Genomic DNA, 16529 nt, shown 5'->3' on the forward strand with positions numbered 1-16529 from the left:
GGCGAGAGGTGTGTGCACTCACCTCTTAGCTGTCTTGACTGGGTTTGAATCCCGATTCAGCTATAAACTGCCATCCCGGTATTTTGCAGGCAGAGTGAGGCGTTGACGTGTGCGCCGTCCCTCGGATGGACGTTAAACTTAACGTCCTGTCTGCACACAACCCATTGGTGGATGATAAAGATCCCACGGTGTCCTTTGCCAAGATTTGGCGAGCTCTCGTTGGCACCATGACCAAATTTGCAATTCCTGCTCTAACCAACAGGGGGCACTTCATCACTGCCGTGCTTCTGCAAGAACTAACGTTCACACGTTGCATATGAACGACGACGATGACCTCGCAGCAAATTACTGCTCATATGTTTAGAAGTTGGCGTACATTTCCTTTGGTGAATAATCACGAGGGACGATTAAAATGTACCCACAACAGCTTTGACTACATGCAGCGAAGTCTACATGCAACGAGTCGAAGCAAAAAACTCTCAAGTTAAATTGTGCTTTAGCTACATCGTACAATAAAATGAAATAATTTACAATCAAATTGTTCCTTGCATGAAAGGTCGACAGAAATCATCGTGACCGTTGCCTCCTCCCTCCACACAACAGTGCGGTTCCTCCAGATTGTTGCAGAAAGAAAGGCGCTTGCATTCTATTCACGGTCATGGATCACGACTGGCTTTCGAGGAATGACTTTGCAGGCGAGGCTTGCATCAGTTTGGCCACAATGACTGGCTTCGGGGGACACATAGGTGGTGCAATGACCGCACGGCCACCACTTTTCTCTCTGCCCTTATCGCAACCACAAGGTCAGGAAGTTGTGATAAGTTTGGATGGAAACAAAATCGTCATTGTGACTTTTAATTTTATTCAATATCTGCAAAATTGTTCACGTATACAGTGCCTTCAGAAAGTATTCACACCACTTGACTTTTTCACTTTTTGTTGTGTCACAGCCTGAATTAATTAAGTAATTAATTAAATCCATTAAAATGGATTTAATTGACTTTTTTGTCACTGATCTACACATAATACCCCATAATGTAAAAGTGGAATTTTTTTTTGGAGAAAATGAAAAGCTGAAATATCTTGAGTCAATAAGTATTCAACCGCTTTGCTATGACACTCCAAATTGAGCTCAGGTGCATCCAATTTCCTTTGATCCACCTTGAGATGTCTCCACAACTTGATCGGAGTCCACCTGTGGCCAAATCAATTGTTTGGACTTTAGAAAGAAACAAATCAATTGATTGGACCTTTTGATTAAGAAATAAACACCCCTTTCTATAGAAGGATCCCGGTTGACAGTGCATGTCAGAGCAGAAACTCTACCATGAAGCCCAAGGAACTATCAGTAGAACTCTGAGATAGAAATGTGAGGAGGCATAGATCTGGGGAAGGGTATAAAACAATTTCTAGAATGTTGAAAGTTCCCAAGAGCACCGTGACCTCCATCATTAGGAAATGGAAAGAATATTGAACTACCAAGACTCTTCTTAGACCTGGCCATCTGACCAAACTGAGCAACTGGACAAGAAGGACCTTGGTCAGGGAGGTGACCAAAAATCAAATGATCACTCTGGCAGAACTGCAGAGTTACTTGGCTGAGATGGGAGAACCTGTTGGAAGGACAACAGTCTGAAGCACTTCACAAATCTAGGCTTTATGGGAGTGACCAGGCAAAAGTCACTCTTGAGAAAAAGGCACATGACGGTGTTGTGGAATTTATTTCTTAACGTTCTATTTGTTTTATTACTCATAATTAACCGTTTAACTGACTCGATGTAAATCCTGTTATTCAAATGAAAGACACCGATTAATTAACTTGCCACAACATGAAAGTACTTCACATCAGAGAGTTTTATTATACTTGTTACTTGGCAAGTACCAAGCAGCACAAGCCACCGAGATGGTGAGACATCTTCAATGATTTGCACTCAAACAAGATTACAATTTATGGTATTTATAATGTTTTTATGGGATAGTGGAGGGGGCTGTTAATCCTTAAACAAAGAACTCCAACTGCAATACGTGTCTTCTTGGTGAAGAGCAAATGATGTAATCATAACAAAAGTTCCTGTTATCAACCAGGTCACTTTGTTCCATAGCAAGACATTCCTTTTATCAACATTTAGGTCAAAGACTCTTTGCTAAAGGAAAAACATCACTGACAGCCAATTCGACTTGTAGCATAAAAATTAAATTTATAAAACACCAGCAACGATTACAAATTAGAGTACATCAATATAATTATTTTCTTCCACAACGGCACACCTGGGGTTTGCAAAAAGACACGTGAAAGACTCTGAGAGCATGAGGCAAAAGATTAGGTGGGCTGATGAGACGAAAATTGAACTCTTTGGCCTGAATGCAAAGCACTACGTCTGGCGGAAACCGAACACAGCTCATCACCCATCTAGCACCATCCCTACCGGGAAGCATGGTGGTGATTGCATCATGCTAAGGGGATGCTTTTCAGCGGCAGGGACTGGGAGACTTGTAAAGATATAGGGAACAATTAATGGAGCCAAATAAAGGCAAATCCTTGAGCAGAACCTGCTTCAGAGTGCAAAAGACCTTGGAATGCGGCGAAGATTTACGTTCCAACAGGACAATTACCCCAAGCATACAGCCAAAGCAACACTGAAATGGCTTCAGAACAAGAATGTGAAATTCCTTGAGTGGCCCAGCCAAAGTCCAGACTTGAATCCCAATGATAATCTGCAGGACTTGAAGATTGTTGTTCACCGATGCTCCCCATATAACTTGACAGAGCTTGAGCAAATCTGCAAGGAAGAATGGGAAAAACTCCCCAAACCCAGATGTGCAAAGTTGATACAGACGTACCCAAGAAGACTCGAAGCTGTAATCGATGCCAAAGGCGCTTCTACGTATTATTAATTCAGGGGCTGAATATTTATGTAAATTAGATATCTCTTTATTTCATTTTCAATAAATTTCTAAAAACATGTTTTCACTTTGTCATAATGTGTGGATTTGTATTTTGTGTGGATCAGTGACAAAATTTTTAATTTAATCCATTTTAAATTCAGGCTGTAGCACAACAAAATGTGAAAGAGTGAATGGGTGTGAATACTTTCTGAAGGCACTGCTGCCAGGATACCTTAGATGCTTAGAGGTATGCGCACTCATCTTTGAGCGATCTTGTCAAGAGTTCAAATGTTAACCGAGCTTTAAATTACCATCCAGATGTTTTGCATGCATGGCGATACTTCGATCTGCATGCCGTCTATCAGAAGGATGTTAAACCGGAGGACCTGTCTGCCAGTAGTGGTCTCTGCTGGACGTTAAAAATCCCATGGTGTCCTTCGCCAAGAGTAGGCGAATTATCACCAGCATCCTGAACAAATCACAAATTCCTCCAAAAATCACCTCCAGTCGAACATCAGGCCTGGCCAGTCGGTTTGTTAAAGACTTGGGCCAAAAATGTTCCTCAGCCAACCCTGTAAGAAGGTGGGAATAATTGTGGATGTTCCCATCGTGCGCTGCCTTTTTGGCTGCTGGTCGTATCATTGCTAAGGAGCACAGCTATGCCACTGATGCAGTGCCCCTATTACCAGTACACTGGTGCTCACTTCACCAACCTCAGAAGGATGACAGGCTGAGTCAACCCCCTGGTGTTAATTCAGTGGCAAACGGGGCTCAAACTCAGGACCTTAGGATCCCAAGCCACCACCTTAACCAGTAAGCCAACATCAGGCTATATTGAGGCTGTTAAGGTAGTCAAAATGGTCTATTGCGTGTTTGTCTCGCAGTATATCGAGTGAAGAAATAATTTCCAAGCTCCTCGAAAAGCGTATTTTGACAATCAAACTTACGTTGCTGAACATCTATATATTAAAGTAGTGCCAGTTTTCTGTCTGTCATGCCACGTCATTTCGTCTGGGACATCATTACAGTGTGGGATGGCTGACTCCACACACATACATCCGGCATTTTGATTTCTACACAGTTCAGGCCGAACACATCATCAAACCTGTGTGAAACACAAAGCGATTGTTAAAATGATCATCAAATATCGAAAGGATAGGTGTCACGGGCCTTCCAACGACACAGTACGTATAAGCCTTAGGTTTCATGCCTTAGGCCTCACCTTCAGACCAGTTCAGGTTATTTTTTTTCTGGAAAGATCGATGCAGCGTTTCCGAATTCCTGGTGCTTATACACTTCCCGGGTTTTTTTTTTCTTGGGAGATCTTAAGACAACACTCCATTGTCTTTTCACCACCCAAACGAAGGTCTTCTCGCATGGCCAGCAATGGCTTTTACCGGGGGAGTAACGAATTAGCCGAGGTTTCTTCATACAGCCAATATCATTTTCGTAATAATAATAACATAATGTAAATAACCATAATAATAACTAGAAGGGTAATCGGTAGAGCGCATATCTCCACCATGTAATGCTTGATCCACGAGAACACATCGGGCCCAATACATTTTTGGAATATCTTGCTACACGGGACATCGTTTTTGGCTCCATCTGTCAATGATGAAGAATCACTTAAAAATGATGTAATTCTCGTTTCCAGATCCGGAATCGGATCTTCACCTGTTCAAGTCGTCCTTGCCCCACACCCAACATGTCCACCAAGTTTCGTCCGAATCCACTAATTATTGAGAGAGATCGCCACCATCTGCTTAAGCACCAGCACTCACAGCAGTCGGGTTTTACACCAAAGAGGTTAACGATTGACCGTATCCTTGCTCTTCGGGTCCTCAACAAACGCAGGTGAAAGTTTCATCAGCCTGTGTTTATGTTTGCAAAATGTTCGATTCAGTGAATCAAGATGCCCTCTGGAGGATTCTCGGTCTTTTTAGGTTGCCAACTCAACTGATCAATCTGTTTTCTGAACTTAACACAGCGACTGAGAGTGCTGTGAGGTGTGGTTGTTCCATCTTTGACTTATTTTTCAGTTGTGACGAGTTGTCAGGGGTATGTACTGGCCCCCACACTTTTCAGCACTTGTATGGACTACATTCTGTGGAGGATGTTGGAGAGATCAAGATGCAGTGCATTGTTTGGGAATGTCAAGATCACTGACCTTGATTTCGCAGATGATGCCATCATCTTTGCGGAGATAGGTGCTGGATATTCTTATGGGGGCCCTCCAGGCACTGAACAGAGTCGGAGCTGCTGGGATTATGGGTTTCCTGGGTCAAAACTAATATCCAGGGTTTTTGTGACATCTTGGATGCTGCTATCTTCTCTGTCCCTGTTTGTGGCAAGGATGTTGAGGTCACAAAGAGATTCACTTACCTTGGCAGTGATATTCATATCGCCACATGTGAGCCAGAGGTTGAAAGAGGTTTTGGTCGGGCCTGGGGAGTCATGGATTCATTGGATCATGGAGTGTGGCACTGTCAGTACTGATGCAGAAGGACAAAAGTCCATGCTTGTCTTTCAGTCCTTTGTGCTTCGTCTTGCTCTCTGGATGAGAGACTTCAACTCTGACCAAGGATCTGAGATGGAGACTTAACTCTTTGGTACCAGGTCTCTTTGGAGAATCCTTGGCTATTGCTGGTCAGACTTTGTGTCCAAAGAGCTGAGAGAGACTCAGTTGAGATTTGTTACCTGTGTTGTCTATGAGTGTCAGCCCTGGCTGTATGGACATGTGTCTCATTTTCCTGATGCTGATCCTATTCACCTGATTTTCTCAGCAAGGGAGCCTTGTCAAGATCAACAGGCTGAAGAGGTCAACAGGCTGACCACGTGCCTCATCGTTGCAGCAGGTTGATCGGCATCTCAAGGAGATGGGGATGGTCAAACGGAGGCATCTGGAGTACCGGCAGAAAGTGGACGCAGCGATGCGCTGCTCCGGCGCATGCTGTCATTCTTAACCTATAATCGTAACACTGAAATCCCTTTGGTCATGCCTGCAAGGTTACTGGATTAAAGCGGTGTATTATCCATGACTCGATGAGAAGCGGCATCTTATATATTATTTCCGAGTTTGTGGTTTCGTGTCGCGCTATCTTCGACTTTGTTCTGCGCTCGAGTAACGTGATATTCGGCTGACATTATCTCAAAGACCAAATGAGGTGCATGGTACAAAAAAAAGTAAATAAAATGGTTCTGAAACAGTGAAATCGTATTCCACTTCCTGCATTAAATTTAAATTACTACTGATACTCTGCATCAGTTCCTTTCTCAAACACACCCACCCCAACATGTCGCGCAGAGTGCGGGTTATGCTAGTACTGATAACTGCTAACAAGCCATATCTAATTCCCTGGGGTTGGGGGTTGGTCGGGGGAGAAATTTGGGGTGTGGAGAAGAAAGTTGGGTTGGGGGAGGGAGAGAGTTGTAGGTTGGGGCCAAAAACAGTTTAGAGGTTGGGGGAAGGTGGGAGAGTTGCAGGTTGAGGGGGGGGGGAGAGTTGCCCCTTTTCCCATTGCCAACAACGACTTTTACAGCTGAAGTTCCGCCACCTTCATTTTTCCATTGCCACCTTCATTTTGCAATTTATCATTTATTTTCACCTCTGTCTGATTTCTGAGAACATGAAACAAATTCATAACATTATTTTTAGGCAATAGGTGGGCGGATGACTGAAATGAATGCTGGGTTGTGGTGAGCAGTAAACATAAACTTCCAGAGCATGTGAGGCAGCGCTTCGTTGACTATACACCACCCAAATAAAGGGAGTTCCACGGGTCCTCGCTAGTTCCTGTAAAACGCTCCCAATCCCCTCGCAGCTAATGTGCAAGCATGATGTTTGTAAAGTGTTTGCTTTTAGGTTTGATCGGTGTCCTGGTGTTTGACAACCTTTCTCTATCCTGCAGAGGGCCGCGTCCTGAAGATCCTAGAGGAGAGGGTGTCCGATCGAGAGGCTCAAGATTTTATCAAGAGGCGGAAAGGCCTGATAAGTGGTGCTTTGGATCAGTAGGTGACTGAAGCACATGGCGTAACTTTTTGGACAGCGTCAAATTTTTGGCTGAAAATGAAATTGAAACATCTGAACGTATAACAGACAGTAACATTCTGAAAAATGCTTCATTATATGGAATATGTTGTTGGGTAATTTTTCCATCGTTTGACTTGCTTGTGTGTTTCCGGCTTGATGTGAAGTTGACATTTTTACAGGAAACGCCCGTCGCTCGGTTATCCATCGCCACATTTCTACACGAATCGTGGAACCCGGCCCGTGGTCACAAACTCACCGACATTTGTGAAAGAGAGTCGACTGTAAAGGAAAAGACCATTTTGAGCGTGCCTTGTTCACCGCTTCGTTTGTATTGATACGCTAACAGTGCGTAGTTGTGCGATGTCCCTCCGCCATGCCTTTCTCCCTTCAACGTAACACCATCAGCACATCCAGTGACGACTGTAGCTACCGTGTGTCCGTTCTGACCCCCATTCTAGATGGGCCGAGCCGGGAGCAGTGTACCGACCGTGTCAAATGTATGCATGAGTGCGTGCACGTGCGACATGAACGTTACGTGTACCATTTGTTTTCTATGGACGGTTATAATTGCGTTGGCTTTGTATCGTTGATATTTCATGAAAACCCCCCCCCAAAAAAAAACATCTGGTTTTTTTTTCCACGCTGATGGTGAGTGAGGTCGCTTCGCTTCATGTTCGGCGATTTTTCACAAATTAGACTTTGTTGAAACAACTTTCAGTGTTATAACTTCGACATAAATCGAGCACATGCAATGTTGACAATGGTTGTCTCCATTGCACATGCTCGTTTTATATTTTTTATAATTTAATTTTCAAGATTTGTCTTCATCCTCATGGTCAAGATTTTGTGCAATTGGAAAGTGTGATGTTCAAGATGTTAATTGTCACAAGTAAAAAATGGAAACGCTTGACCTCCACGAGTATGACATGATTGGTCGTACTTTTCTTACGAATCTGAAAGGTGCTGCACTTCGGTGTTGCAAGTCTGTGCCACATCACCTATTCTTCCGTGATCGGCTCTCATGGCTGCTTCTCAGGCCTTGGTCACACACGACGGGGGGTGGGGGGGGTGGTTTCACCCTTTTCACACGCATTCATATGGATGATTAACAAAATCGAACATGGTAACACAAAGGCCTGTGCTGATATAAAAGGGGAAAAACTTGATAATCCATATTTAATAAAACTATCTTCATATACATTAATTGAACAGATGTTTGGTACCACAAAACTTTAATATTGATACAAACAAACACAACATAATAGTGACCGAAGCTTTTCGTGCTGCACTCTTCAGGGTAAAAATCGCAGGAAGTGAAGGTGCGTGCTTTATACGCAGGTCTCAATAAGGTAGACGCTGATTGGTTCAACCGTAATGACGTCAGTGTTAATCCGAACGCCCATTGGTCGGCTCATCATCTTCACCTCGAGGTCCCATTGCTGGAGCATAGTTCGCCGATGATTGACGTTTGCAACCACATCCTGGAGAGAGGGGGGATGGGTTTCCCCTAAGGTCCATTCACCATTTGTTACCGTACTTTCCTTGATCTTTCCATGCTGAAAGAGACAGAGATCGTACAAATTCCTTTTGACGACACAATATTGGATCGGTGGTAAGGATGAAGGTTGCTTCCAACATACGTAAATGAAACGAGCTCCGACCTCGGCTCAATATCCTGAACATATCTGCATTGTACTGGTCTGCACAGATAGGGTTGGCAACCAGGTGCTGTGCAATGGCAGATGAAGCAGGTACAGTGGCCGGTGGTTGCTGGATATTTCTACATGCACGCAATGGTTGTGTTCTAACCCTCACAATCTTTCTTCGAATCGCCAAGGGGATGTGTTGTTTGATCCGATCAGCCAATCTTAGTATTGTGCTCTCCACGTACCGAGCTTCATATCGGCACTTTAACTCATAAATAACATTGCTGGTTTGTGAGATGGGGAGGACATCCTTGTTGACTGACGTCAGCAAACGGCGAGAGGTAAAGATTACTCAGGGTTGCACAGCCAGAAATGTGTTGGACACAATATGTTTGATTTGTACTTCAAACCTTCGTGATGATTGCCCTTTCCAGGGCATCTTGATGTAGACTGGACATTTGTCTGGACCAATCTTCTGATCTTTTGTCATGTTTAGAAACTCATGTATGTATCTCTTAACTATATGCTCAGGATAACCATTCTCACTGAGTATATTCATGATTTTGTCAATTTCAGCAGGAAGATTACAAGGTATGATAATAACGTGTGAGACCGTGGATTTTCACATGCAACGGGATGTTCTCTTGGCAATACAAGGATTGAGGAGGAATGCTGCCATTCACATCTGTAAACTGGATAAAGGCACCAGAGTGGTAATCATGAATAAGATTGATTACATCGACAAGATGATGGACATCCTGAAAGACGAAACCAAATTTAAATATCTGGGCGGTGGAACGGAACATGATCGCACGCCTCAGGTGGAAGGTCAGATCGTCAAACGACTGTTGCAGCTTCTCAAACGTGGAGAATTATCAAAGGAGGTGAACGACAGAATTAAACCTGTTGGAGCGCAACGTCCAAGAATGTGCGGCCTGCCGAGGATTCACAAGGAGAATATCCCTCGAAGACCGATACTGTCAATGGTGCGATCAGCACCACATGAACTTGCCAAGTGGTTGGGAGAGGTACTGCAACCAGTATTGGATTCACTTTCTCATTTCGTGGTTAAGGATTCCTTCACATTTGCAGAATCAATTAGAGCTAAAACACCAACAAGTGAGGACAACATCATGGCATCCTTTGATATCAAAAGCTTGTTCACGAACGTAACATTGACGGAGACGATTGAGATATGCACACATTTGCTGAATCACACCGATCTGGAACAACCGATGATCTCGGAACACGTCTTCGTGGAATTAATGAACACAGCAACAAAGGAGGTGGAATTCAGTTTTAACAACATGATGCATGTTCAAACGGATGGTGTGGCCATGGGTTCTCCATTAGGCCCAGCTCTTGCAAATATCTTTGTAGGCTATCATGAAATGCAGAAACTGACTGGTCGGCAAGGGGTCGATTCCCCCATCGGATACTATCGGTACGTTGATGACATTTTTGCTTTGTTTGAGTCTCGGACGGCATGTGACAATTTCCAGGCATGGCTCAACACTCTCCATCCAGAGCTGAAGTTTACCACGGAGCTGGAATCGTTGAACACATTACCGTTTTTGGACGTGTTGGTTGATAGATCCAACCTTGGTTTCACAACATCCGTCTACCAGAAGCCCACTTTCACAGGGCAGTATACTCGGTGGGAGTCCTTCAGCTCCACGAGAAACAAAATTGCCTTGATCAATATCCTGGTTAACAGAAAGGGCAATCATCACGAAGGTTTGAAGTACAAATCAAACATATTGTGTCCAACACGTTTCTGGCTGTGTAACCCCGAGTAATCTTTACCTCTCGCCGTTTGCTGACGTCAGTCAACAAGGATGTCCTCCCCACCTCACAAACCAGCAATGTTGTTTATGAGTTAAAGTGCCGATATGAAGCTCGGTATGTGGGCCGCACAGCACTAAGATTGGCTGATCGGATCAAACAACACGTCCCCTTGGCGATTCGAAGAAAGATTGTGAGTGTTAGAACACAACCAGTGCGAGCATGTAGAAATATCCAGCAACCACCGACCACTGTACCTGCTTCATCTGCCATTGCACAGCACCTGGTTGCCAACCCTATCTGTGCAGATCAGTACAATGCAGATATGTTCAGGATATTGAGCCGAGGTCTGAGCTCGTTTCATTTACGTATGTTGGAAGCAACCTTCATCCTTACCACCGATCCAATATTGTGTCGTCAAAAGGAATTTGTACGATCTCTGTGTCTCTTTCAGCATGGAAAGATCAAGGGAAGTTCGGTAACAAATGGTGACTGGACCTTAGGGGAAACCCATCCCCCCTCTCTCCAGGATGTGGTTGCAAACGTCAATCATCGACGAACTCTGCTCCAGCCAATAGGAGCTCAAGGTGAAGATGATGAGCCGACGAATGGGCATTCGGATTAACCGTGACGTCATTACAGTTGAACCAATCAGCATCTACCTTACTGAGACCTGCGTATAAAGCACACGCCTTCACTTCCTCCTTCACTTGCTGCGATTTTTACCCTGAAGAGTGCAGTACGAAAAGCTTCGGTCACTATTGTCGCGTTCGTTTGTTTCAATATATTAATTAATAGATATATTAATTACTGATCCCGACCGCATTCAATTAATGGCTCCAGGTACGTGTGGTTGAGCGAGAGATAATGTTCCTGCATGGCAGACAGAGCTTCTCACTCCGAGAGCGTGCAGCAAGGGCTGGATGGGAAACGATCCTGACGCTCACCACTCACAGTTTGGAAAATATATATCTATATATTCCTCCGCCGCCAACGACATACAGAGGGGTGGTGTCTGTATGTCACTCCAGGGTGGAGCTTCACTGACCTGACTCCAATAAAAATTGTCACCATTTTGGTCAGTATTTTCAGTATTAACTTCTCGGCCTCAGGCCTCTGGTGTACATTTGAAGACTGAACAACACGTCTCCTGTTGTGAAGTGAAATAAAGGTACGTTTTGAGGAAAGAAAAGTATGCCTTGATTATACCCCATGCAGCGAAAATGAGGTAATCCATGTTTTGTTGGAGAACAATCGAGGCAGCAGTCGACTGTACACCGTCCAAAGAAAACTTTCATACTGTTATGGTTTCCACCCGTTTGGCGTGCGAATGATCGCATTTCGCTAATTGCGGCCCCACGCCCACCGGACGGGCAATCCAGTCGTAGCTTTCCGGATCAACGCCAAAATCCAGCTACGGGTGTGGTTTTAAGCACACCACAACCTTGTCAATTCTCCACCCGCGCACGACAGGGTCCGATCGCCGAATGGTCGATTTATCTAATTATTCGCGCGGGCAGACTACCGAGAGATTGTACCTCAACGGGACCTGCTTGGAAATGAGCCGCTTAAGCAGCTCGCTGCCTTTGCAATTTGCCAAGCGGTGTATTATGGCGAGGCCCCGTTGGACCCGATTAGCTTATCGGTATTTAAAAACCAGCTATTATTCCGAACGCAAGTATGGCAGTTCAATGGAGGAAGAGGATGCAACGAGCAGGTGAACATTCAAACAATGACATTTATTTGTCACGTATGCAGTCAATAAAGCAATGCAGATATACAAGCACGTATGCAATGCAATGAATGCAATGAATGGGGGAAAGGACAAGACATGAGCAAACAAAAGACCTGCAGCCATATCTATTTATTATGTACACAATCACTTCACCACAATTCTACTTAGCGGACACGGCGCCACAACTTTCATACAAAGAAAACCCCAGGAAAGGAAAGGGTAAGAACAGGGCTCGTAGGCCTTTAATTTTCACGGAGCTTTGGAGACTGAAGGAGCTCCGTGAGACCGTACTGGTTACCTGCCACCCTCGTGGTGACTCGCTGGGCGACCCTCGATGTTCCGTCAACACGGTAGTTGGTGTAATGGCGACTCGGTTGGTCCGAGCCTTGCCGTGCGGCCTGGTCGATCGGGCCTATCCGACGACGCCTCAGAGGAACGAACGGGTCTTTGCTTTCAAGAGTTGATGCTCTTTTACGAGCCCGCCCGTTCCTCAGCGTTTGCTCCGTCGTCCGCGTTTCGCTGGCTGGCGACCCCTCTCCGGCCGTCACCACCGACCCACAGTTCGGCACGGTACTGCAGGCTTGGCTGCGCTCCGATGACCCCGACTGTCCTCCACTGGACTCGAACCTTGGCGCTCTCCACCCTGACTCCAGACAGACTGCGATCCCCGACAGACTTCGAACCGACTGCAGACAGACTGCGATCCCCGACAGACTGCTGACGTCTCCTCTCCTCAACCCGTCTCCAGGCAAAACTCAAACTAGGCGGCATTCCAGCGCGCCTTTTTATGGGGTCCGGGGAGGTGAGTTTGATCTGCCACCTTCGAACTCTCACCCCCCGCTGGCTCCGCCCCTTTTGGTGTTTTGATCCGATCTCGTTGCCAAATGCGGAGAGAGCTGACGTTGTGGAAATCATCGGCTCCCGCCCCAACGAGGGAGTCCCCTTGTCTGTCGCGGAGATGCTGTTCTTTGGGATCCGCTGTTGCTGGCGAAAAGACGGCGGCGCATTGGAGATGAAGGTGAGGCGATGTTCATTTGTGGAGATTTTGTTGAGATGGTGAGATGTCGTGGTTGGCGCTGTGGTGGGGATGGCGTGGTTGTTGAGATGCGGTTATGGTTGTTGAGATGCGGTCGTGGTTGTTGAGATGAGGTTGTTCCAAAATAAAGATAGCAAAAGAATAATACTACCTCAAAGATCACAGCCCGGTCACACGAATAAATCCCTTTAGACATCGGTGGGGAAATCTAATCTGAACACACACTTATCGACATAACTGATCTGTGGGAAACCTGAATGGTGTTCTGTGAATTTCCACAACCGTAACAATACACTCAAGAATACTGCTAAGTTTATGTACACGAGCATATAAAACTCATCACTTCGTTGACAGGAATACCAATCTTTGCTGCGATGGCTAATCGATGGTGCAAGAACAAAAAGGATTCCTGGGAGAATCTGCCCTCATGTGGGGATAACCAGCATCAAGTTTAGCGTTTGTCCATCTATACATGAGCCTTCCTTCCTTCCTTTATTTTTAGTTCCCTTAATCCACCATCGTTGGTTTCATTGAAATCTATTAATCTGTTCTCAAGTTACAACATGACAAATAGACAGACATGGCACTTTTATAATTATTGATTTCAAAACTAAATAATGCGTCTTCTGTCATTAAAGAAAATGGTGATTATTCATGTTTGAAGTCTGAAATAAAAAATAAATAAAATTCCAAAATGACCTTTTGGTTTTCCCAAGTTTCATTGGCCAGCAAGCACAATCCTGGAGGGGTTTCCACTCCAACTCAGGAAATCAGGGGAGGAATTTAGAATTTGTTCAGGGTGCTGGGAATAGTTTGTCTCCACTTTGCAAAGGACACCGAGATCTTTAATATCCATCAACTCATGCTGGCAGATGGGATGTCCCGTTTAACGTCCATCAGAGGGACGGCACACACATTGATGAATCACCCTGCCTGTGAAACACTGGGATGAGTTTATAGCTCGGCCAAGATTCAAAACCTGGCAAGACAGCTGAGGCAAAGGTGCATACCTCGAGGCCATCTTGCCAGCCCACAAAAGACACAGACATCCCCTGAAATTTTGTAGCCATTTCAAGCACTGCACGACCACATCTTTGGCCTGGAACGAAACGCTAATTGTGATGGAACTTCATGTTTTTTTTTTCCTGTCCTGCCACCAGTTGAACGGCAAAGTTTGTTTTAAAATGCACTTGTACATCTTACCTTCTTCAAAGCCAGCCACAGTCTGGGTATGCTCCATCATTACTGGAGCAATAAATACTCAACTGAACAATGCCTTTGTCACGAGCTTAATGGAATACTGCTCTCCCCTGTGGGTTGGTGTCCCAGCATCACATATTTTTTGGAATCTCAAGGTCTCACCATAATTTTAATCTCCTTCCATGAATCAGAAGCAAAAGGACTACATGCTCTCATTGCAGAGAAGTTGATGGTCTGTTCTTCACTGCTTCTCCTGCAGTCGAAGCTTCCTCTGACCTTCCCGAGCACCTCGAGGAGTCGTGTTCTTCCAGTAACCCCTTCCTGGTTAGTCTCTCAAAATCAACTCCAACCACACACCTTTATACTTTTGTTCCTTTTTTTCTGTTCGTACAACTAGCTTCCAGAAATTGTGTAATTTTACTCTTCCCACCAGGACTTGCAAGTGGAGCACAACACTCCCATCCAAACCTTATCTATCCATAATCTCCAATCTGATTCACCCATTAACTCAACCCTCTCACTGGTAGGTCAGTTCCAACTTCCCTGCTTGTGGCCAGTTGGTGTCACCATTGTTGTTTTTATGCCTCTGCAGCGAGCATGTTTTCAGGTTGTTCGTCCAAGATGTGCATGCATAGTAGTTTCGTTACCCTGGTAACTTAAGAACCACTGAAAGGATTTTGACCGAACTTGGTACAAATACACTATGACGAAACGATGAACCGATTATATTTTGGAGTGAGAGCTATGGTTATGTGACCTTTAATTGAAAATCTTTACCCCAATAACTTGTGAACGAAAGAAGGAATTTCAACCAAACTTGGCACAAGTATGGACCACGATACAACAGTGAAGAGATTCAATTTTGGGTTAAACACATCAAAGGTCATATGACCTTTCAAAATCATTTTACGACCTATAACTTGAGTTGGAAGCACATGCTTTCTTTTCTCTTGATGCAACTTTAATTTTTCACGCAACATTTCACGGAGATCAAAAGTACATCCGATCATGCATTCACATGTCAAACTCAATTTTATTTTTTTTAACCCAATCAGCTCTAATTGGCCTTTGATATTACACACCGAGTGAGTTGAAGAGACGACCAAGGTTTGATTAAAGTACATTTTTGTTCATTTCCTGCATCCATGAGGATAATCACCATTGCTATCGCAGTCACTACTTGTGGAAGGTTGGTGGGCTCTTCAACACAAGTCTACATCTGGCTTTGTTCCTCCTATCAACCCAAATCACAGGTTTCTTAAGTAACCCTCACCTGTTTCCTCTCCACCTGTGAGCTGGTTATCCACCTCCATTCCTCAAGATTATTCCACAATCTCCCCTTCAGTAACTCATCCACACTCTCACTCATTCTTTCCCATGCCATCGTTTAATTTTTATGCCTCCTTGTTACCATGTCCAACTCCTCACACCCCAAACTCTTTGGTAGTTTGTGAACACGCTGCCAATTTCGCACCTCCCGAAGCCCAAAACACATTTCATGATAGTCTGTGGCTCTATTCTGCAGGTAATGTTCAATTAAAGTAGTGCAGGATTTTCAGCAAGCATGAGAACAACTTCACCTGCAACACAGAACTTGCTTTTACCACTTTTATGTCTGAGAACTACACTGCACTCCCAACCCACTTTTTTACAGCACGGTGACATCGCGCTGTTATATAATTGGTTATTCTGACCTGTGTCTTCTGTCACACTTGTGGCCACGTACATCCCTTTGATCTGAGGGCTATAAATATAAATTTGTCCAACGTCACAACTCTTCCCATCATGCATGCTAATTCACCGTGTCTACATTTAAATTTTTTCATCATTCTTAACCAAGACTTTTACTGCCCCTAGCCACGCGATATCGAAGTATTCGCTTCTTGTTATTTTATAAACCCGATAAAATCACGCAACCCACTTCCACAATGTAAAGCAATTTAAAGTTAATTTTAATGAGCCAGGCTGCAAAAGTTTGCTGACACCATTTAACAAAGTTAATCTCGTATTACAATTCATATCAAGCTATTTTAATTCCCCATTTCGATCCGAGACTACAACCAAACCATGAAAGGAAATGTCCCACCAGCCCAAGGAGAAACGAATAAGCTGCACAAACCAGTTTTGCTTTTCCTTCGGCCCAAGACATCTTGACACACTCCAAATACAACTTAAAACTCCAAAGAATATTTCACTTGCAACTCAAAG

The 16529-nt window shown here is 44.4% G+C and overlaps 1 protein-coding gene across 2 annotated transcripts in view; it reads left to right on the top strand.

Annotated features, from left to right (window-relative positions):
• BAIAP3 (BAI1 associated protein 3) overlaps positions 1–7829 on the top strand; it is a 224559-nt gene extending 216730 nt beyond the window's left edge. For both annotated transcript variants that reach the window (XM_085863421.1, XM_085863422.1), the window contains exons 33-34: positions 604–803; positions 6798–7829. In XM_085863421.1, coding sequence (XP_085719547.1) covers positions 604–803; positions 6798–6901 — 304 coding nt within the window. In that variant the 3' untranslated portion in view covers positions 6902–7829. The remainder of the gene's footprint in view (positions 1–603; positions 804–6797) is intronic.
• Positions 7830–16529: the final 8700 nt, after the last annotated feature.

The sequence above is a fragment of the Eptatretus burgeri genome, chromosome 17 (assembly GCF_056783735.1).
Source record: "Eptatretus burgeri isolate ZD-2024b chromosome 17, Ebu_testis_v1, whole genome shotgun sequence".
In the NCBI taxonomy this organism is placed as follows: domain Eukaryota; kingdom Metazoa; phylum Chordata; class Myxini; order Myxiniformes; family Myxinidae; genus Eptatretus; species Eptatretus burgeri.